The 23,413-nt window shown below is 38.1% G+C and overlaps 1 protein-coding gene across 1 annotated transcript in view; it reads right to left on the bottom strand.

Moving 5' to 3' along the window:
* Positions 1-22,926, bottom strand: part of creb3l1 (cAMP responsive element binding protein 3-like 1) — a 34,405-nt gene extending 11,479 nt beyond the window's left edge. Inside the window, exons 1-4 of the mRNA XM_052138835.1 lie at positions 22,571-22,926; positions 9,683-9,887; positions 5,584-5,759; positions 2,423-2,507 (exon numbers count right to left, since the gene is read on the bottom strand). Coding sequence (XP_051994795.1) covers positions 2,423-2,507; positions 5,584-5,759; positions 9,683-9,887; positions 22,571-22,672 — 568 coding nt within the window. The 5' untranslated portion in view covers positions 22,673-22,926. The remainder of the gene's footprint in view (positions 1-2,422; positions 2,508-5,583; positions 5,760-9,682; positions 9,888-22,570) is intronic.
* Between the last annotated feature and the right edge of the window lie 487 nt (positions 22,927-23,413).

The raw sequence follows: 23,413 nt of genomic DNA, 5'->3' as shown, positions 1-23,413 counted from the left end.
TCAGCGGCACAATGATGGAATCAAAGTAAGATTTTGATCTTAATGATTTTCCAGTTCTTCTGTTACCGTTACAAGCCCAGATTATAGAAATTTGGCTAGCACCACCAGCTTCACACATTACGGTTTGCATTAAATACTAGCGAAGTGTGGGTACGCAGTACTGGATTCAGTTAAAGTATCAGCTTTAGACCTGACTTAAATATATCACAACCATCCTGTTTTATGGGCAGTGGTTGCTCAGCAGTTGAGGCTCTGGGTTACTGACCAGAAGGTCAGGGGTTCAAGCACTGCCAAGATGCCACTGTTGGGCCCTTGAGCAAGGCCCTTGACGCTATCTGCTCCAGGGGCAGCGTATCATGGCTGACCCTGCACTCTGACCCCAGCTTAGCTGGGATATGTGAAAAAAAAAATACATTTCACTGTATATATGCAAAAATGTATGTATAATGTGTGACCAAAATAAAGGCTTCAATTCTTCTATTCTAATGGCAATGGATCTGAACTTTGACCAAACACTAATGTGGACACAAAAACAACCAAGCATATGCTAAATAAATACATTAATTAAATAAAGACATGCACAGAAAAAGTGATACAGGTGTAACTTGCAATTGTTACATTAAATATCTATTTATACTTGTAATAAATAAGTTTTTGGAGTAACCTATTGTATTCAAGTTCATTCAGACATGTTAAATAATACTTTTGTTACCTGACATTCATTTATTTATAGTGCACAAGTATACACATGCAGTATATAAACATGTAGGATGTGGTAATTGCAAGAAAAAAGAAACATCCTTGTCATGTCAGAATAATCTAAAAACAATAGCTCCTACAAAATAATTTAAAAAAAATGACTGGTACATTTGAAGAATTCTCATACTGAAACAATTCAGAATTATATCTCATGGATTAAAAAGCGACTCTCAGAGAATGTTTTCATCAATAGGCCTTTCAGAATGTACTAAAGTTGAGATCTGAGAGATTGTCAATTGCACACAAAAGTTAAATAAAGAAATACTCATACTAAGCCTCATTTCCTCTGGAAAAGGAACACACCATTTCAGTATTTATAACCCTGAACTGAACTGACCATAGAGCAGGGGAGCAGGATAAAAGAGAGCTAATTTGCTTAGTTTTCCCATCTTTAAACAGGGGTGGAAAAACTGCAAGCCACTGTGGAGACGAAATGCTGTTAAAATTTTAGTCATGGGATTTTTAGCATTCATTTTATAAGAGAGTAGAGAATGACATGAAAGTTGAGAGAGAGAGAGAGAGAGAATGGAATCGCGACATGGTTCAGGCCAGATTCAAACCCGTGTCCCTGTTAGCCAACAGCTGATTCACATTGCCGAAAAACTGCTTTTATTTTTATTATGCATACAACATGTGATTGGCACTTGTGCAGGCAGCAAATTGCTAAATGTGTGTTAGTGGCACTCCGACTGAATAATCACTCCATACAATTGGAACAGGTGTTAGAGTGGCACAGGTGACAGTTTAGACTGAAAGTAATATTCTCAGTCGACAGTAAATCACTTACAATGGAAGCAAATGGGACAATCTGTAAATGTTAAAATACTCACTGTTTCAAAAGTATATCTACAAGAAGTAAACAATATGCGTGACATCTTAAATTACATCCAATTGTACATCTTTGTTGCCATGACGATGAAAAGTAACTCTGTAAACCTGCCAAAAAGTCGATATAAACAACTTTACATCTTAAATGTAAAGTTCAGTGTCAACTGAACAATTAATGGAAGTGCTTTTATAAAATTTTATGCTTCATATTTCTGCCTATAAATTCTCAAGAAATTGGCTCATTCATTTCCATTGTAAGTACCTCACTGTAACTTACATTTTTGAGGAAAGGAGGGACAAGTCGAAATAATTTTTTGTGGTAATCAAAATTATGCCACAAGTGCTGTCAATTAAGTTTAAAGGGATAGTTCACCCAAAAATGAAAGTTTTTACCATAAATTCTGCTCTCTGCCCAGCAGGTGGCGATATGCACGAAGAATACAAATTGTCCAAAACAATGATGAATGTGAATGTGAAAGTGCAGATTTACAGTAAAAAAGGACTACAAATATTGATCTGTTTCTCACCCACACCAATCACATCACTTCTGAAGACATGGATTTCACAATTTAAGTCTTATCGATTACATTTATGCTGCCTTTGTGTGCTTCTGGAGCTTGGTATCCATTTATTGCATTGTGCGAATGGACCTACAGAGCTGAAATCAAAATTCCTCTAAAAACCTTTGTTTGTGTTCAGCAAAAGAAGGAAAGTCATACACATCTGCGATGGCATTAGGGTGAGTAAATGATGAGAGAATTTTCATTTTTTGAGTGAACTATCCCTTTAACTTGTATATAAACCGGAATTCCTTGAAGAGAGATTCCACACCTACCTGTAGGAACACTCAGGAACTGGTTCACCTCTATGGGTTCTGCTTTAATGGCAGGAACGGAGTTTGTGGTCAGACTTTTGGAGCCCTAAAACAATAAAAACAAACAAACACCAAAACAACCATTAACATAAACCATGCAACAGATGCTTATACACTGGAGGATGTTTGAAAGAGGCATCCTGTAGTGAATCCACCTTGCAGGCTGGAGAAATATGCAGCACAGAAACAATATTTGGCTTTATCTAAGAGTTTTTGATGAAATTTGGCTCCTTTGCTCTTTAGTATTTGATGATATGTGATGGTACTGAACTGTTTTAGGGGACTGAAATAAATGTGCTCCATGCTGGATGTCTGAAACAGTAAACACAGCTGAAGGCAGACTCAAACTGTTTACACTGACAGAGCAAAGGCTACCCGCCTGCTAACCCCACACAGTCTGGCCAGCGACCAACAATCATGCACAGAATGAGGTGGCATGAGCCTCAGATTAGAGGGGCTGCTGTACACTTCACTTATTCATAGTCAGTGGATGGTATTCCCCATGAACTTGAACTGGTAGATGCCTTCACACTACCATCTGAATAACACATATACTGTATATGGTAGCACCAAACAATATTATACAACAGTGAGGTCTGGTCTTTCCATTCTAAAATAATTTTAATTTAGTATAAAAGCACTTTGGACGCCTTACTATTTGTTCAACTCCACTTGTCTGTGATACCAACACATAGTATGTGCTATGCTTGGCGACGTGCAACAGTTGATCTTGCTTTAGTTTTGTTTGGAACAATTTTCGTTAGAACTAGACAAAATAACTTGCCATATTGTTTCTAAAATGTAAGTTACTCAATATAAACCTCTTGTTATATAAAAACAGTATTTCACTTACAATCGTGCTGTTGTACTGAATATCACCCACATTTGTTCACGTGATACTGCTTAAGTAGAGGTGCATCATTGGCAGAAAGGTTTTTAGTCCATACGTTGTTGCTTACAATGCTGTGAGGTCAAGACACTTCACTGTGACTTATCAAGAGTCGCTGTATTATGAATGTTTCCCTATGCCTTTATGTGTGCTTTAATATTGAATATTACAATAAGAAACAGATCCATAAAAATAGAATCTATCCAAAGAGCCTATGCAAACATCTTTCAAACAGCTAATAAAATGTTCTTTTTCCCCTGCTAGTCAAGCTTCATTAAAACTAAACTATAGCAAAATCAGGTCATACACTGTTGTAGTTGGAATACTAAGTTGGACTCTAACTGTCTGGCAGTCAGACTGGCTCCTTTAAGGATCCAAGGTGGCCTCAAGAGGTTCCAAAGCATTGCTTGAGGATTATATAATATATGTAGACCATGAATTATAGTTATTATGGTGTGTCAGTTCATAATGGTATGTTATATATGGTTTGTGGTTATCTAGTGAGAGCTCTTCTGGTTGCACATGATCTGACTGTGAGGATGCCGTCCAGTGCAGCTGCACTGACAGTCTGGCAAATCACAGTGGGACTTCAGAACAGCTTTACACCATGTGTGTCTCGCTGCTCTTCTTAAATAAAGGGCATGAGCTTATACAACCCAGTCGATTCAGAATATTATTTCATCTAGCCTTCTTGAAAGAGCTCTGTTGCTAATTTTGAGCACAGAACATTCAAGTGCTTGTTCTGTGTGCTTGCTTATTTTAGTGACAGGTATCTTCAAACAGCAAACAGCTGCCGCAGACCTGCTCCCTGGAGAGGGCAGAGTTTATGGGAGCTGGCAGAAAGTCTTGCCTGTTTTAGTGTGAAGTCAGAGAGAGGAGAGCATTTCCATGGCTCTAATGCTCAAAGTGGATTTGCTGCCAGATCCGAGAGACCTCAGCAGCCACACACAACTAATCTACTCTCAACTCAACACTGATACTGCTGGAGCTGATCCCCATGCTTCTTCACATACACACTCGAACTGTGAACATGCTCACTGGGCAGAGAAGTGTAGCAAGCTGCCAGTTGAGCAAAAGAGCAAAGGAAGCATGTGTGTGTGTGTGTGTGTTTCATTGTCATACTAATACAATGGTCCCTCTGGTCCTCAGTGTGTGGAAGGTTCATGGTCATCAGCTCAGTTTCACATGCAGACATTGATATTCAGTCAAAACAGCTGTATTGTGGATAGCATTTCCATAATGGATATACAGTAAAGAAGCAAGATTTCCCTGGTTGATTTAAAACAAAGCTTTCAGGGTTTCCACATCTCATTTCCATGGCTTTTTAGAACTTTTCCTATAGCACCATCTCAAGCACTAGGAAGCGTAATCGAGCTTGAAATCATGATCGTGCCTTGAAACTGCAATGGCAAGATGCACAGTGAAACAGACATTATATTTTGACCTGTTCTCACCCAAAATCTATTAGATCGCTTCAAAAGACATGGATTTAACCATTTGAGTCTTATGGATTACCTTTATGCTGCCATTTTGTGCTTTTTGGAGCTTCAAAATTGTGGCCACCATACATGTGCAATTATATGGACCTACAGAGCTGAGATATTCTTCTATCAATCTTGGTTTGTGTTCTCCAGAATAAAGAAAGGCATACAAACCTGGGATGGCATGAGGGTGAGTAAATGATGAGAGTATTTTCATTTTTGGGTGAACTATGCAATTTCTTTACCACTACCAATACCAAAAGGAATTGCAAAAATAATCACTGTTTTCAAACAGAATACAGAAAGCTCCCCCCATCTTCAACCGATTGTGCATACAGACAGTCTCACATCATTGGTTAATTTTAACTTTAAAAAAAAATGAATCAGCTTTATTAATAAAGAGTAAATGTCTCCTAAAAGACTTTTAACACAAGATTTACACTCACAAGGAGCACTATCAAAACAGTGAAAAAGTGTTTTTGAACAGAACATAACTAGAAACATTTACATTCACTAAAGTAGTTCCCATAACTTTACCCTGTCTTTGTATGATTCTATTCATTTACATGACTTTTTTAGCCATGGAAATGACAATTGTAAAATACACTGATATTTCCAGGTTTTCCATGAACACTGAGCTTTCCTCTAAAACATATATACGACCTCCATACTGTTAGTAGTATGAGGACCACTAAGAATAAACCAATGCACACTCAGAGAAAGTGTGCGGTGCTGCTGTAATCTGCTCTCACCTTCTCCCCTGTGTGGTTCCTCTGTGGTGGGGGGGCAAGAGTGAGGGGCTGTGAGCAGGTACTGGTGTTGACCAGAGGGGGCGCTGTATCAAGGCTGTTCTCAGACATCCGGTTTGGCTCCTGTTTCACTAGAATAGCTGTGAGATTCTGACTGAATGACCACATCCCCTCCAAGTCTGAGGAGAGAAATAGCAATATTAAACAAACAGCAAACACAAGAAAAGAGCTGAGAGTGTAATATATATTATTTGTTTAAATTATTATTTGTAGTGGGACTTGGTACATAACAGTTGCAAACAAATGCTGCTAGACCTCATTTTTCAGAACTATTTTGGCAACGACTCATTTTTAGTTCCCCTGAAGTTCACACAGGTGTTTTAGTGTAATAACAACAGGTGTAGTTAATCACATTAATATGGACAAACTAACTAACATTTGGCAGCCAGAAAGTATCCAAATACTTTTTGTCTTAATTTTTAACAGTTTATCTTTTAATTTATAATTTCAAACCTAACAAACTTCTTTTTGTAGAATGTATGTTCTTTTTGTAAAGTGTGCTTGAGTTATCTTGCTGCAGAATAAAGGCCACTTTGATATCTATCATGCATGCATTTTTATGTGTCTTAATAGTTTTCTTTTTGGCCACTGTACTTTTAGTAAATTATAGGAATGCTTTAATTGAGGTGACAATATCAACTAAAATCTCCCAAAATACACATTCAAAAATATGCCAGATTCATACGAATGAACAGGTGAGATAATTAAATTAATGTATTAATGGCAATTCATGGGATTGTTATGGATTTATTGATTGTATGGATATATGTGCTGTTTTAAAAACCAAAATCAAAGCCTTCTGGCCCAAATGGGTCTCAACATTTCATGCAGGATTGTGATGGGGCACATTTTAATCAACAAGCAAATTTTTCAGAAAAGTGACAAACTTCACACCAGAAGTGAGTTTCATACAGATGCTGTTATGATGCAAGTGAGATGGACATAACTCAGTTTATGAAATGAAGGTTAATGCAAACCAGCTTCTCTTTATACAGTTAACACAAAAGCCAGGTGAGAGATTGGTGGGGGGCAGTTGGGGTGGCTAGAGAACAGCTTTACATGTCTGGACGCTTCAAAGAGGAGAAAAGTATTGCGTATAAAGAGAGCCCTCATTATCATGTTGCCCTCTGTAGCATTTATTTGCTGGCTCCACTGCAGGATCGATAAAACATTATGTGGCCTTGTAAAGGAGGATGGTAGGTTTTTCATGTTAGTGGTCTGTTGTGGAAGGATATCAGCAGGAGTCTGATTACAGCAGAAGAGGAAAGCTTTTTAGGAGTTCTGCTGTTTGGAGGAGAGGGCTGGATTTTATACTTTTAAGCTCTCTGCCAGTGGGGAACCTCTGTGTAAAGGCGCAAACCATCAACTCAATACAGCAGATTAGACCATAAGAGTCTCTCCTTCACCAGCATGCAATAAAACAAACACGCTCTTACGCACATTCTCTATTGTTAAAAGGGTTCAGCCTACTATACAGCTTTCTCAAATCTGATAAGACCAAATTATATGTACTCTTTCACAGGGCCTGATATATCAAAGGAGTTATCTCTGTTTCTCCCTTTCACTCTATATATCTAAATATAACAAGTCTATACACAAAAGAAAAACAAACCATTATAAACATTTTAAAGAAATAATTGATCAAAATGTTTAAATCTGTCATTATTTCTTTACCCTTATTTAATTCCAAACCTTAAGTCCAAAGATTTTCTTTATTTTGTGGAACACAAATGGAGTAATTTTATAAGGACATCCAGTTCGCAATTTCAATCCAATGCCAGTTAAATTAAGACAACTCTCAGAGTAGTTTATAAAAGATAACCTACTCAATTAATGACATTGAGTAGGTTTGGTCTTGGTGAACTAGATCTGCTTAACACAGTGCTTGACATTAGTGAATATGCTGTCAATATGCATCTGAGATGAGAGACATGCTGCTGAACAAAATCACTTAACCTCTTCTACGTACAGCAGATCTAGACCTGTGCAACTGGGGAGGAGGAGGGTGAAAGTTATGCAAGACTGCACTGCAGAACTTGAATCGAAGCCGTTGAGGTGAGTGCCGTTTTTATATGTTTTGACAGAAGGGTGTAATTCTCTGACAGGTTTATAAAAAGGCGTGGAATTGAACTTGAACATCAGCCTGCGCCATGTAGAGTTTCCTAACTAAACTTAATGGGACATTTAATAGGTACTCACCTTTAAGCTAAAAAGAATTGCCCAAAAGTTTAACAAAAGTAGCACATGTATTATATTCCATTGCTTACATTTTGTGTTGTTTCCTGCAAAAAATTTTTTGTGCCTTCAGAAAACTTGGAATTTAAGTTTAAAGTGAGTCCCTATCAACTGCCATTGTATTGAAATTGGAAAACGGGACATCCTTTTTCATTTTTGTGTGAACTAGTCCTAAATTCAGTCCAAAATATTTGAATTCATTAACAAATGACAGCAGTAATGACAATGACCTTTAATAGCAGTGTTTCTCCTTGAGGTAGCTAAAGTGTGGTTTAGAGCTAATATTATATAACTACATGGGCAAAAGTTATTTAAATTGTACATGCAAATCTCCCAAGACCCTCCTTATTCTCTAAAGATCTCCACTGGGTCATGCCCATAGGGCACTCTAAGGCTTTGATGTCTGAGGGACAGCAGGTATATATATCATAGTAGGGCGACTCCTGGCTGGCGGAGACGGAAGGGCGATGCTCATTAGCAGGTTCAAATTACTGCAGAGCAACAGGAGACAAAGCAGTGAATCAGCCAGTGCTCACTTTAACTGCCTGCTGAATTCGCTCACAGTCTTTATACCATAGACAGGGGCAGGTTTATGGTCAGAGGGGATATAAAACACTGCTGCAACACCTGAACTCACTGTGGTCATCTTAACCCTCTCACTAAAAGGCACACAGAACAAAAAAGTAACATTAACATAAACAAAATCTCCTTATATTAAATTGCAGAATGGTGCAGGATTTTAGCCTTTATTTTGTAACCTCAATGCATTTGGGTTCTCAAAGCATTCTGGCTAAAAGGCTCAAGAAATCCTAGAGCCCCTTCATGCTACTTTAAGGCTTTGTGGATTTAAAGCCTCACTGGAAAGAAGCTTCACCCTTAGTCTGCACACACATTCCCCACATAGTCAACTCAAGTTCAGGATGATGCAACACTCTAAGACAGCCCCCGCCCCATTTCTCTACCAATTCTCCATCTGAAGCTGGAAGCCAGATCCCTTTTTTATTTTATGGATGACTACAGTTCCCTGGCGTGAAGCATGATGTGTGTGAGAAAGAGAGAGAGACAGACAGAATGAGTGAGCGAGTGTGAGTGTTGGCTGTCTTCTTGGAATTCCCAGCTTTCTTTGGTAGACTGAGCTCTTGGCAAGAGCTGCATCAAGGAGCCCTGTGCTGTACGGGTGAGATAAGAAAGAGAGAGAAAGAAAGACAGAGAGAAAGAGACTTCATAGAAAAATAAAGCTGTTGATAGTTGAACAATTGAACAATGCAGGACTCCACTACAATCTCTATTTGATGTTGAAAAAATTTAGTATATGATCAATTAGGTAGGCAATTTTCTGTGTGAATGGAAAAGAATGAGGGGCCTCTAGCAGGAATGGGTATTGGTATAGATTTCCCGATTTGATTCCATTCTGATTCACAAGCTCTCGATTCGATTCCAAATTTGATACAGTTTTATTTAATTCAAGTTATAATGGCCATTTTGCTTACATATGAATAAATGTCACCATTTATACAAGGAAACATCTACCTCTGTACAATACAAAAATATGAATTTCAAATATTAACAACAGGGCCCAAACTATGCAGTTCAATTGCTATTTATTTAACAGAAATTATAATCAACACAACCAAAACTGAAGTCAACTTTAAAGTAAAAGATTGATCTTGTGATTTTAAGAATATATAATAATATAATATAATATAGTACAGTATATAGTGATTCTTCAAAATCGATATTTTTATCCAGCCATAGAGTCTAAACAGGGATGGGTAAAGTAGTAAAAAACGCTATGCTGTTTGCTAACCTGCATCGTTGTCTGATTTGATAGGCATGGAGGGGCTCTGTGGGGCAGAGTCCCCACTGAGAGAGTAGCTGTGATCAGCATGGATGTCAGGGGTTGGAGGGTCTAGATCCATATCCAACAATGGGTTCCTCTCCGCCAACAGATGATCATCGAAAAAGCTGTTGAAAAGGTCATTGGAGAAGTCCTCCATCTGATCTGAGAAGTGCTGTAGGGAGAGACCACATGACATTTTTAACTGTTACAATTGTGTTTATATCTTATAGAAATAACACACAGAAGACTGGCCTGATGCGAGGAACTTGCTTTTACTGAACAACTCTCTCCTGCGCATGTGCACCCAGTACACAATCAAAGCATTCTATAACTACATAAACATACTGTATGCTTTTATGCAAAGAGAAGTAAATCATTTGGAGGATGAATTCATGACACCGCTTATTTAAACCCATAGCCAAAATATTGTTTAGAGATATGGTTTAAATATAGCTGCTCTTTAAAGGAACACTGGTAAAATCCTCCAATCATTTAGCTTGCAAGGTGTGAGTGGAAGAAAGAAAGAGACAGTCAACAAAGCCGGATATGCATTCTTTTATGCATATGTGCATTTATTTGTAAGATTGCATGTGCATGTGAGTACACACACATACCTGTCTACATGGTGCTGTGTGTGAATGTGTGTTTGCTGAGGAGGGGTGTGACGAAGGTGTGTGAGGACCTGATAATGTTTACATCCTGGTGAGCAGGGACAGTGTGTGAATGGCACACCTGTAAAGCAGTGAGCATATGAACAACCTACTACAGTATGCACATATCACACGTGCAGGCATAAACCATATCAACCATTGCTGTGCCACAGGTTTTCAGTCTTTCCACCTGTGTGAGTTCCCACACAAACCCCTGGCCATTGTGTGACTGACTTCTCTGAATTAAAGACCATGAAAGCTGTGTCATTATGCATGTTTACTCTGGCTCTCCCCAGTCTACCAAACAGAATCTTAAAAATAAAGACCTGAAAAGAAAGAATGAAGATTTGGAAAGAAAGAAGCACTGTTGCTCAGAAATGCATGGCTTCATGTATTGTGATGTCTGGTAAAACTTGTTAATCACCATCAGTGTTGGGGAATAACTAACTAAAAGCATCGACGCTACTACCTTAAATACATTTTTCAGTAGCGTTACAGTAGCTCAGCTATTTTCAGTAACAAGTTACATTTGTCAGTGATTGGCGGTTTATCGTCACAAAACGCTACATTTATCACATTGTATTGTGAATGCAAGAAAGGAGCCGAATGAGTAAACATACCCGCTTACCTAAAAGTCCTATCATTTGTAGTGCTGGTAAATCCCGATCATGTGAATCAATTCTTTGGACAGTTTCTGTAAATTAACCGGTTTAAATAAAAGATTCACTTACAGTATATGGTAGCTTTGGGAATTAATTCATTTTAAATCTCAATCAATTACATTAGTGAGTTGGTTCGTTCTAACGGTTCATGTAAATGAACTAGTTCACTTGAGCCCCTATGCAGCCTTAAAGGGATTTTGCCTGAAATCTGTCATCTTTTTTTAAGAATTGATGCTGTTTATCAATATATTTCAACTCGGTATTGTAAAAAAGGGTGTTTTATAATGTATACTCGTTTAAACGTTTCATTTGCTGTCAACCTAATTAAAGATATATAAATTATTTCAATATAATCAATATCAATTAATAATTTAATCTGTTATATATATATATATATATATATATATATATATATATATATATATACAGTGTATACAAATATTTTCTTATTCAAAAAGCTTTAATGTAGTTTAGCTACATTATGAATAGCTAAAGTAGCTTCCCCAACACTGCTCACCATATGGAAGCTACAGCACAAGAGGATCAGGAGGTAGAGCTTGAACTGTCAGTTATACATACTGTATAGTTTGTTTAATAACATCCTGGGAACACCTTGATGATGGGGTTTGTGAAAGGACACAGCACTCATGCCGTCAGTTTCCAACTAATTGCCACCATTGGGCATGACAGTATAAACAGTCCCACCCTAAAACTTTGATGTTCATTAAATGTTCTTGCTATGAAATGCGTGTGGCGGATATGGTGACGGACCTGATTAATCCAGACTGAAGGTGATTTTACACAGAATGAGTTTTAGAAGTAGTGAACAATTAATCATATCTAAAAGAAATCTTAATGATACAGTAGCCTAAGGCAAAAAGCAAACATAACTGATCCCTATTACGACAATAACTTTTGAAGGTCTTATCTGTTAAAACCTGTATTAATGTGTTCAACTTCCTGGTCTGTGTATACTTCTCTTAGATGAGCAGACAGTCAGAGTGTTTTTCTTAATCGCTTTATCTCTCTATACAGCTTTTTCCTGTTTTGTATCAGTTAAGAGTCTGTTATGCCATCTCTGTCTGACCTTCCATGGCTATTGGTAATGATGCAATGCTGGAGTACTGATGCAAGTGTTCTGAAATTCCACATCTGGAATTCTCCTCAGATGTAGATGGAAAATTCCAGAATTTCAAAGAACTTCACTTGTCTTCATCCCAGTATCTTCAGGGAATAGGCAGAGAGACAGAGAAATGTGGAAATGTCTGTCTGAGATATGGGTAAGATTTTAGGAGATATATAAACAGGTCATATGAATGCAACCTGATATAAAAATAGGTTGTCATTTTTCAGCTTTATTTAACCTTTCGTTTAAAAAAAAAAAAAAGCACATTTATTAAACCACATTTATTTCCATCATATATAAAGACAAAATGCATGTGCTCCTGTAAGGCTGGAGAAACCCACTCAAATATCTGTTGAAAGTGTCTCCATTCAGTCATTCAACATGGCAATGCAGATCAGTGGTAAGAGGCAGGTCTTCAAACAACCTTACTGGCAAAGATTGAGCTTGAACAGTCCTATCAACAACAGACCTCTCAGGGACATTTAAGAGACTCTTAACTCTTAAACCCTTCATACCTTTCATATGTCAACCATACACTTCAAATGTGAAGTAGAAGCACATTACACAGCACATATCTTTTGTGTCAATCTTATAGGAAGCTGGGGCTTCTTCAGCCCTCTTCAGTGACACACACACACTAACATATGAATCTCATTTCCTCCTATGCTCTCAATATCAGATATTCATACACCTTTTGTAACTTGAAAAAGGAAATACTGTACATGTTATTTAAATGGTTAAAGGGATAGTTCACCCAAAAATATTTACTCACCCTGTATAACTTTCTTCCATGGCACATGTTAGACAGAATGTTAAGGACTGACAGTCTCCATTCACATCCATTGCATCCTCCCCCCCCCATACAATGAAAGTGAATGGTGACATCTCATGGAGTCATACAGATTTGATACAACATAAGGGTGAGTAAATTAAATGTTTAATATTTACTTTTGGGTAAACTATTCTTTAAACTCTCTGAACATATTTTTTTACAATGCAATAGGGCATTTTTCTTGCAAAAGCTGACACTTATAATATCTCTGGTTTGTCACTTTTGTGCTCCTCCTATCTGGTTGTAACAAAACCACAGCTGCAGCAGTACAATGCATCTGTGCACAGGCAAATCCCTATTTTTTCATCTAATCTTTTTTTTAAGTAACGCTGGTTGGGTGAACAGGCTGGTGAACTGCATTCCATTCCCTTATTCCAGACCTCCAGCTGCGCTCCAGCCAATAGGAATGCAGTATGCAAATGAGGAGAGGGCTTCTCATATTGGCGCTGGAGTGCAGGGTGCGCACGGAGCAGCTTGTGCACGTGGAAATAACACTTTAGTTCTTGGCAAAATAAATACGCTCATGAAAATCATTCAGCAGCAGTGGAATTGGAAATACAACCAAATCCAAAATGTTTAGGAATATGTGCTTCTTGCTGAGCAGGAGAATTTTTTCGGAGAACAATGAGTCACAACGAGGATATTATTTCTCCAAGTGGCAGTGGCAAAACTGAGTCAGAGAGAAAAAACGGGGGTAGACGTTCTTGAACTGTAGCTGAATTCTGCAAATATTTAGTGTTTACACTAGTAAGTATGTAATGCAATTAAAATCTTGTTTCCTTCATGTGAATTATGAATCAGTTTCAACCACAGCATGATTTGATAAATCATATTTAAATATCTAAATATTTGGAGCTTTCTCTTGAGCTTCCAAATATGAAATAATAATCCATCTGCACTGAATCTGGCTTTCCTGCCCTAAATATGAGGGACAGCTTCTTTCATGTGTGAATATAGAGTGAGGATACATTTTAAGCCATATTTTCTCCAAACCAGCACATCTGCACTTTAAAGCCAATTCAAATTATCAGATTCAGCTTCCAGCTGGCAGCAATGAGAGATCTGAGAAGGGTCAGGGAGGAAAGTTATGAACTAACGCTCATTATGATTAGCTCAGCATGCATGATGAGCCAGAAGCGTGGGGGCTGGAGTCAGGCCTCTGCAGGTGTTCACAGGTGAGGGATTTACAGGCATTACAGGCATGCCATCAAGCTCACAGCTGCAGTCTGTAACTTGCATGCTTACCACCAGACAGACACCAGTGTCTGAGCCACCAGTCTGGAGATCAGGACAATCCAGAGGAAAATGTAATTTTCAGAGTTCAGAGGTTGCTCAGGAGACTTAATCAAGAATTCATAATGTATCAACTTTGTCACAGATTTTTATTCTAAAATTCCATAGGAGAAATTAAAATAGAAACAAATATGACATTTGTAAAAGTGTATAACTATAACACCATCTGGATTAAATTAAATTATTTTTCATTCCTATTGGAAATTCTCTGTCGTTGTCTATGTATACAGCACAGAGACCCTCGGGAACTTTCTCCCATCTACACCTGTGCTCAACTATTCCCTCTCTTCTTTTCTTCCACCCTATCTCTTTTTTCCTTTCTTTCTTTCTTTGTCATTCTCATACCACCTTCTTCTCCTTCTCTCTGTCCCATTCAAGCTGTCCAAATACAACTCGTAGTTCCCTTCCCCCTCTCTCTTTCATATGTTGCTGGTTTCTTAATTCTAGTTCCAGATCTTTCTTAAGTTTGGCCATGACCACAGGAGGCACTTGGGGTTCAGCCCCACCTCTAGACAGGAGCCGCTGAGGGCCACAAAACCAGGCGAGCTCTGCTGGATGAGAAATAGTGGGTGGCACAGAGCAAGAAAGAGACAAGTTTGAACTATTTTCATGACTGAGTGAAAAGAAACTAAAAGACAGTGAGGCCAACTGTAACTTATACGGAAGAGGATCAGTATGTGACTGAGAGGGAATCCTTCCTTGGGATCAAGGAATCCCCTCAACTCCCATCTATTTAATGTTATGTTGCACTTTGGGAGGGGTTGGGGGTCTCCCAGATGTGTTCCCCATCCCCCTGTTTCAGATTGCTCTGCACTCTGTAATTATGTCAGTCTAAATTGTCTCACTTAAAACAGCCTGTGGAAACACGCATCTCTGTGCAGAAGAGAATCCTATACAGAGTCTAGTCTGTCTCTATCTGTCCAGAGTAAGGGAGGAAAAGGAAAGAAAAGGAGATGAGAGAAACGTTGATACTCTTATAATGCATTCCTATATAACATATCATGAAAATAATCGTTGAAGTTGAACGTAATCAGACATACACTCACTGAGCACTTCATTAGGAAAACCTGTACACCTACTTATTCCTAAAATTATCTTATCAGCCAATCGTATGGCAGCATTGCAAAGCATAAAAGCATTCAGATACTGGTCAGGAGCTTCAGTTAATGTTCACATCAACCATCAGAATGGGGGAACAAATTTTATTTAAACTGTGGCATGATTGTTGGTGCCAGATGGGCTGTTTGAGTATTTCTGTAACGTTTGAGTATTTATGTGGATGGAAATGTCTTGTTGATGAGAGAGGTCAACAGAGAATGGCCAGACTGGTTTGAGCTGACAGAAAGGCTACGGTAACTCAGATCACTGCTCTGTACAAATGTAGTGAGCAGAATAGCATCTCAGAATGCACAACACGTCAAACCTTGAGGCGAATGGTCTACAACAGCAGAAGACCACATCACGCACTTTATTAGGACCATAGTGTTCTTAATAAAGTTCTCTGTAAATATAATTTTAAATTTTAAATATAATTTTTAATTCCTATTCATATTGTGATAGGAATTAAACATTTTATCCACTGGAGTGATACTTAACATAATTAACTCTCAATACTAACATCTCTACCATACACCAGATTTGAAATATTCCTGGAAGTCATTATTTAATGACTAACATAATATAATCATAATCATCCATATAACATAATCATACAGGTCTTTGATCCTCATTAGAGAGGGAGCATGGGAAAACAATGGGAGATCTCTGAGTTAGGGACCTTGAGTAAAAGGAAAGCTGACAAAATGTACCTACAAACACTGACACCCACCTGACATGTTTACTCAGAGGATGAGGGGTGAGACAGGGTTAAGAGTGAGTAGACATATGTTTCTGCAGGGCTCACAGGTTTAGATGGTTAAGAACATTGTAATTCAGTTTAAAAGCTGGAACATCAAAGTCCCCTTTTTGTATATCACATGTTAAGTACAGGTCATGCATGCTCTTTGTTAAGGTTAAGAGTGAAAACACACGTTTCAGCACACCCCAAGAGTGCAAATACAGTTAAGAATTTTCTCAAAACTCTTGTCTTTCTTTGTAAAATAATGTGTTCCAGCTCAGACTTTCCTGTTTGATCAAGCTTTTGGCAGATATTCAGGCCAACATCTGAGTCGCTGTAACACATTTGACCAAAAGCAAGATGAATGTGCTAGATATAAGGCAGAAATTGCCCTGACCACTGCTGGAAATTTTCACAATGAAATGAAGAGAGGGTTATACTAAACTAGATATCTTTGAATGTTCTTCCCATCATGATGGTAGTTTGCAGATTGTTTCTATAAACGGAAACAGAACTCTCTGTGCAGGGCCGTGCAAGGTATTCTGGGCCCCCTGACTCTATATTGCTCTAGGCCTCTTTCCTATTAAAGAATACAGTTTAGAGTTTGTTGTGGGCCCCTTTGGACCTGAGGACCCCTAGAATCATTACCACCTTTCATCCCACTAGCTACGGCCCTGTCTATATCCAATGTTCTATTCTCCCCTAAGGTGACAGAGATAGATACTGAGATAGCCTAGAGAACAGGAGGAGTTCTGACATGTCACTCGACTCATGCTAAAACCTACAGGAATAAAGAATATTAAATCTTAATTTCTGGCCAAATCCATTAAGTATGTGAAATCACTTCAATTGAACTTAAAATTCACCTTTCTGACTGTCCCCAAAACACAGGTATATCACTGAGAACTAAAATGTGTCTAGAGGGCTATTTTATTGTTTGTGAGGTTATTTCAATTAGATTCTTTTTCACTAACAGGGCAGGTGTGTGTACTTTTAACAGCCAGCGCCCACTATTATCAACAAACAATTGCTTTAGCCCATGCTTGTCTATAATTTATTTTTACAAATGCTACAATACTATGCAAAACATCTAGCAATTTTAAAAAGGAAAGGATCTGGTTTGACAGGACCCATGTTAACACACCCTGAGGTCACAACGTGCTAACTGCTGATTTAGTTATTTTGTGCTTGCTTAAAAGCGTGCTCACGTATTTACGAACACACCTAACCGCAGACTTACTGAACTTTCTATTCTGTCTATTTTTGGTTCTCATGTGAACAGGTGTAAAACCCAAAGCAAAAGTTATGACAGCAGCAGACATACTTAACCTTTACAGAGTAACGCAGTGCTGCGTAATACCGCTGCCAGCAGAGCCCTTCCCTATTCCTCATTTATTAAGACCTTTCATTCAACTTCCACTCAACGTACCTGAATCACTCTTTTAAAAGTTCTGCCGTGCAGAACGGATAAGAAATTTGAGTAAGGCTAAGAATCACAACACATTCAATGAATAGTTCACCCTCATGATATTCCAGATGTTTATGACTTTCTCTCTTTTGCTGAACACAAACAAAGATTTTAGAAGAATATTTCTGCTCTGTAGATCCTCAAAATGCAAGTGAATGGGTAGCAAAAATACTGAAGATCCAAAAGCACATAAAGTCAGCATAAAAGTAATCCATATAACTACAGTGGTCAAAGCCATATCTTCAGAAGCAATACGATAAGTGTGGGTAAGAAACAGATCAACATTTAAGTCCTTTTTAGTATAAATGTCCACTTTCACCTTCACTTTTACATTCTCCTTCTTTTGTTTTTGGCGATTCTCATTCTTTGTGCATATCGCCACCTACTGGCCATGGAGGAGAATATATAGTAAAAAAATTTTATATTGATCTGTTTCTCACCCACACCTATGATGTTGCTTCTTAAGATATTGATTTAACCACTGGAGCATTATGGATAACTGAAATGCTGCCTTTATGTGCCTTTGGATCTTCAAAATGTTGTTACCCATTCACTTGCATTGCGAGGACCTACAGAGATGTGGGTTCAATTATAGAGCTGCTAACTAAGAGATCATGAGTTTAAATTTTGTGGTCTCAATTCTCTATCACACCGAGAGTGTTTTATGATTTCTTCATTCTTAACAGTCATTGAAATTGTAGCCGACAAATGATGAGAATTTCAAGAGTGATAGTTAGAGCTGTATCACTGTTATTTTTCTCGTTGGCCGAATCATTCTGAAGATTAAGCAACCTCCCTTTAACACTTCTTCCTCCTTTTCCTTCTCACTATTTTTTCTCTCTTTCTTTTTATGTGCACAATTTCAATCAGAAGCATTCAATACATCTAAGAGAAAATTCTGGAAGAATGTATTGCTCTTACTTCTGCTCCTCCCATCCAGATGCTCCTCACCTTCCCCCAACTCCAAATAACAACAGTGTCAAGAAACAACTCCATAACCCCCTCCTCCCTTTCCAGACTTTTGGTAGAAGTTGCCTCTATCCACTAATCTAAGACCATAATTCATTATTTCAGTCTGATCTTACACATCACAGTAGAAATAGCCTTAGTGGTCTCAGATCAGTGCTGAAGCTCACATGAACCACCCGTCTTCTAAATGCATCAAATACATCATGTTTTGATTCAGGTATTACATACGGTATGGTGTTCATGCTGCCAGTCCCTTCAGGTTTAGAGTTGACAAGAATTACAAGAAATACCAGCAAAGCAAAAAGCGACTTCAGGACAGGTGAAACCTGCCAAACCTTTAGTTATCATCTCCTCTGCTTTAGCAGAGTTTAGACATGCAATGTCCTCCTACGGCCTTTAATTTGAGTCATCTTCTTCTAGTCAGAACAAAGGCTGAGGAAATATTTTAGTCCACCCCTGCTATTCAGTTTTCTCTTCATCTTTCCTGTTTAGATGGTGAAACAACAGGTTAATGATGTCTGACAGGTAAATGTGTTTGTTTCGTCATTGACAAACTTCCACACTGAAATTTTCGCATAGATTTACTGATGATATTTGAGTGAAATGACATCCTTTGCGTCACTGATAAGATTACGCTAAAAGTCAGTATGTCACTATAATCCATAAAAGAATGACTATGAATAATTGTAATTCAGTTTCATTGAATAGACATTCTAGGTAGCCTTTTTTATGGAGTTATATCTTGTCTAACTTATTTGCAATTGTTATGACCACTTTCAGAGTGTGATGAGATCAAACGCCTTTCACATAATCCAGAAGATATGTGTTAATGGCTTTTTGTCAGCAATGACATTTTCTATATTAACAAATGCCTTTTCTTTATGAGCCCGAAAAAGACAGATTGCAGATTTATGAGATTAACACAGTGAATCATTCTCTCTGTCACCAAAGCCATTCTCAGTTTACAGGAAAAAAAATAGCAGTATAAAAACAACTCCATCCACAGACAGAGAGAGAAACACAACAAAAGCAGCATTTGCTATATAATGTACTATGGAAATACAGCATTTAAATAATTGAAGCCTGAGGTTTTCGTACTGTTGTTGTGTGGTAATCCTCTCTGTGATCTTAACTTTAACACACAGAAGAGTGAGACATACTGATTTCCACCCTTCAGTACAAGCCATGCAATTATGCTAAAGTCTGGATTTAAACACACAGCAGTGCACATAGAGAGACAGTCAGAGTGTGGAGGAATTCCGGGTTATAAATATATCTCAGTTCTATAGTGGTGGAGTGAACCACCAATGTTTATAAATATAATGGCAGAGTGAATGAACAGATTCACACTATTATTTGTTCCTGAGGTCAGAGTGTGTGTGCGTAACCCAGGAGTAGCGAGAGCAGCTTCCTCTCTGAGGGTACAAGGCAGTCATTCACTGAGCCTTCAAGGGCCAGTAAAGCGGGGACCATGGAGGGTCTGGAGTGGTCTTTCACAGACCTCCATTCACACACCAACACAGGAGCACAGTGGCATGCATACGCTTGTGCGCACATACTACACAGACAGCTATCAGGGGCTGTGAACAAGCCTCCTTCACTCACAAGCCTCTCTCTCTTTTTTCCATCATCACTCTCTCCTCAGTCAGGTCCTTACAGGGCAAACTGGAGCACAGCTGTTACTCAGTGAGGGACATCTGGATGGAATACTACCTGTTAAATACCCTCACCAACAGACAGACCAGCAAAGAAACAGATAGGCAGGCACTAAAGCAAGCATTACAAGCAGACAGACAGGTATTCATTAGATATCCATAGCCAGAAAAATATCAGCTTGAAGGTTAGTGAAGTCAGATGTCACTATAAATGATGCTCACTTTGCATCTATCTATCTATCTATCTATCTATCTATCTATCTATCTATCTATCTGTCTGTCTGTCTGTCTGTCTGTCTGTCATATATAATAGACAGACCCTGACTTGTACTACACAAAAATAACTAATATTGGCATTATATTCATGATGTTAGCCAGAGGGGAACTGGCCCCCACAGTGAGCCTGGTTTACCCCAAGATTATTTTTCTCCATTAGCCATCATCTTATACAGTTTTGTGTTCCTTGCCACAGTCGCCTTAATCTTGCTCACTTGGGGTCTAAATAGAAATATCATTATTTTTTATAATTTATTTTAAGGCGCAATTTACAATCATGTTTTTTTTTTTTTTTTTTTTTTATTAAACCACACTATTATAACTCGAAGATATTAGTATATTACAGCTTTATCTGTTAAAGCATAATTTTCTCTAAAGCTGCTTTGAAATTATGTGTGTTGTGAAAAGCGCTTTACAAATAAAAAAAGTACTTGACTTGACTCATTTATCTGTCTGTTTTTCTCTCCACAGGTGTGACATAATTTCAATTGACAAGCAAAAAAAGGGCAGTGCAGCCATACGGTTGGGATAATACATCATATATTTTCTTATAGAGATAACACATTGAGTTTTAGAGCATAGTATTTAGACTTATGAGACACTGCCGTATCCCTGGCCTGTCTGCCCATCTCCCTTTAGACTCTAGACGAGATGATGTTGCACTTTCCCTGTTAAAATAAATGTCAAAACTGCTCCATCTTGCCTGGTCCTCATAATATTTGCATGTGCTCTCTCTCTCTCTCTCTCTCTCTCTCTCTCATTCTGAAAGGATTTAAAAGCCTCAGCATGAATGTGTGTCAGTTCGAGACATTTTAGGAGTGACTGAATCACTGTGGAAACTGCAGATTTGTCCCGGGCTCCTAATAGATGACATGCACATGGAACACTATGCTAGCCTTAACTGAATCACATCTACAATTAAAACCTGGCCTATTATACTGTTCTACATTCCATCTGACCTAAATCAAGTCTGAAAATAATCACAGAGCACTGCACATTACAAAATGCTGTTTTAATTTTTTGTTGAACATTTCAGTTGATCATTTGTTGAAGACAATTCTTGCACTCATATACTTGCAATAGCAGAGAAACCTAACTTGACCCCACTTATGAAGTTTTAACTGTTTTCGAAACATCTCTTTGAATGGGTATAAAGATGCTTTACAGTTTGACCCCAGAGAACTCATACAGACCTATTGGCTCACAATAAGATATCATATCATAACCTATGGCTAATAACTCATAAAGTTCCCCTAAATCAGTTGATTCTTCTTGGTTTTAGCATGTGAACATAACTGAATTAGCTTTCTCAATCTAGTATTTACTGTTCCAGGTAAACTTGTCAGTTGTGAAACATTTTATATCAGTGTGTGTATCTGAAGTATCCTGTGACATTATTCAGTTTTATAGAAAGTGATACTCTCTAACTTTATCTTGTGTGGCCGGACACGAGAAACAGGATGAAGCGATCTGTGGGAGTGGTTTGAAAGCGATATATGGGCGTGGCTTGGTGCAACAGGATGAAGGCGTTTATGTGGGCGTGGTTTAATAAACAACTGTTTAACAAATACCCCCAAGGTTCCGGCTGAGGTTGGAAAGTGCCCCTATCTGTGTGCAGCTGGGCAAACTTCACAGCTTGACAACTCCTGACCTTGTTTAGGTTTAATTTGCAGCACAATATGCCAGACACGTGTGAGAAATAAACACTGAGACAATAAGAAATAAGCATTGAATTAAACAAACTTAATATTATGCAAAAGAGTGAAGCCGGAATAAAATGTCCTGTCTGAGTCACTTCATGGTCAGTCTGGCAAAGTTAGCTATGACTGCAGATGAAACGAACGATGCGGGTATAAAAAAAAATATAGGCTATAATTTATTAATCCTATTTGTTAATGATAACAAAATGTGCAACGGATACATTTTTTAGCTCAATTTTGTAGTATAATATAAAAGAGAAAATATGAAGACAGGAAAAATACTATTGCCGTTATTAAGACATCCAGCTAGTAAAAACAGATTAGGAATATTTTTGACTCTGTGTTGTTGATCAAAATTAAGGAAGATGCTGAAGAGGTTTGACGTACCACATTGGATAAGAAATCGCTCTCATTCAGATCCTCCAGGTCCAACAGGTTGGAATTGGGAAAAAGTTTGTCCGAAGCGAAGTTGTCCAATATGGTGTCCATATCGCCTTTGAATTAGTAAAGTCTTTAAAAATAATTGCAATATATCAACGTTGAGACAGGTTACAAAATGTACTGTTGAAATCCAATTTAAAGAAAAATCGCAACCGGTAATATTAGTGGCTTAGCGACGCGCGCTCGTCTGCACTGTGAAGTCACATTCATCCACTGAGGGTTTCTTTCCATTTACACTTACTGTGGAAGTGTCGGATCAATTGGACGTGATTTAAGCAAAAGAGCCGTGCGCGGTTCTTCCAAATCTGTATCTTTCATCTGCGATGAGTCTCTAAGTGGAAATAAGTCTAATGCATATTCATGTTATCCCCGCCCCACTTTCGCTCTCCGCGCAGCCCAGTTACGCCCACTTTTCTCTTAATTTAAAGAGACAGTGCATAGATTTCTGACCGCTGTTGAACGTTCACGTGCATGAAAGACTGGATTCATAACAGTACAACCTTGGCTGTCCAATGTGCAAACCTGTATCCAGTATCCTGTGCCCATTTCAAGCTAATAATAAAACGTTTAATGATCACAAAACGCCTAAAATTCTCATTAATGAAACACAATTTACAGTAAATTAAGAGATTTAAAGGCTGAGCCTCCTCAAAATGTATAAAAAAAAATTTCATAGCGACAAATGTGATAAGATTAAGAGTTGTTTTTATCAATTTACCTACTAACATACACAACTCAGATGCCTTTAATGGAAATATATTTGTTTTTTATTTTTCTTTCATGCGAGGT

The sequence above is a fragment of the Xyrauchen texanus genome, chromosome 2, assembly GCF_025860055.1.
Source record: "Xyrauchen texanus isolate HMW12.3.18 chromosome 2, RBS_HiC_50CHRs, whole genome shotgun sequence".
Taxonomy (NCBI): Eukaryota; Metazoa; Chordata; class Actinopteri; order Cypriniformes; family Catostomidae; genus Xyrauchen; species Xyrauchen texanus.
Note: the sequence above shows the minus strand (reverse complement) of the source record. Positions and strands in the feature narration are given on the sequence as shown.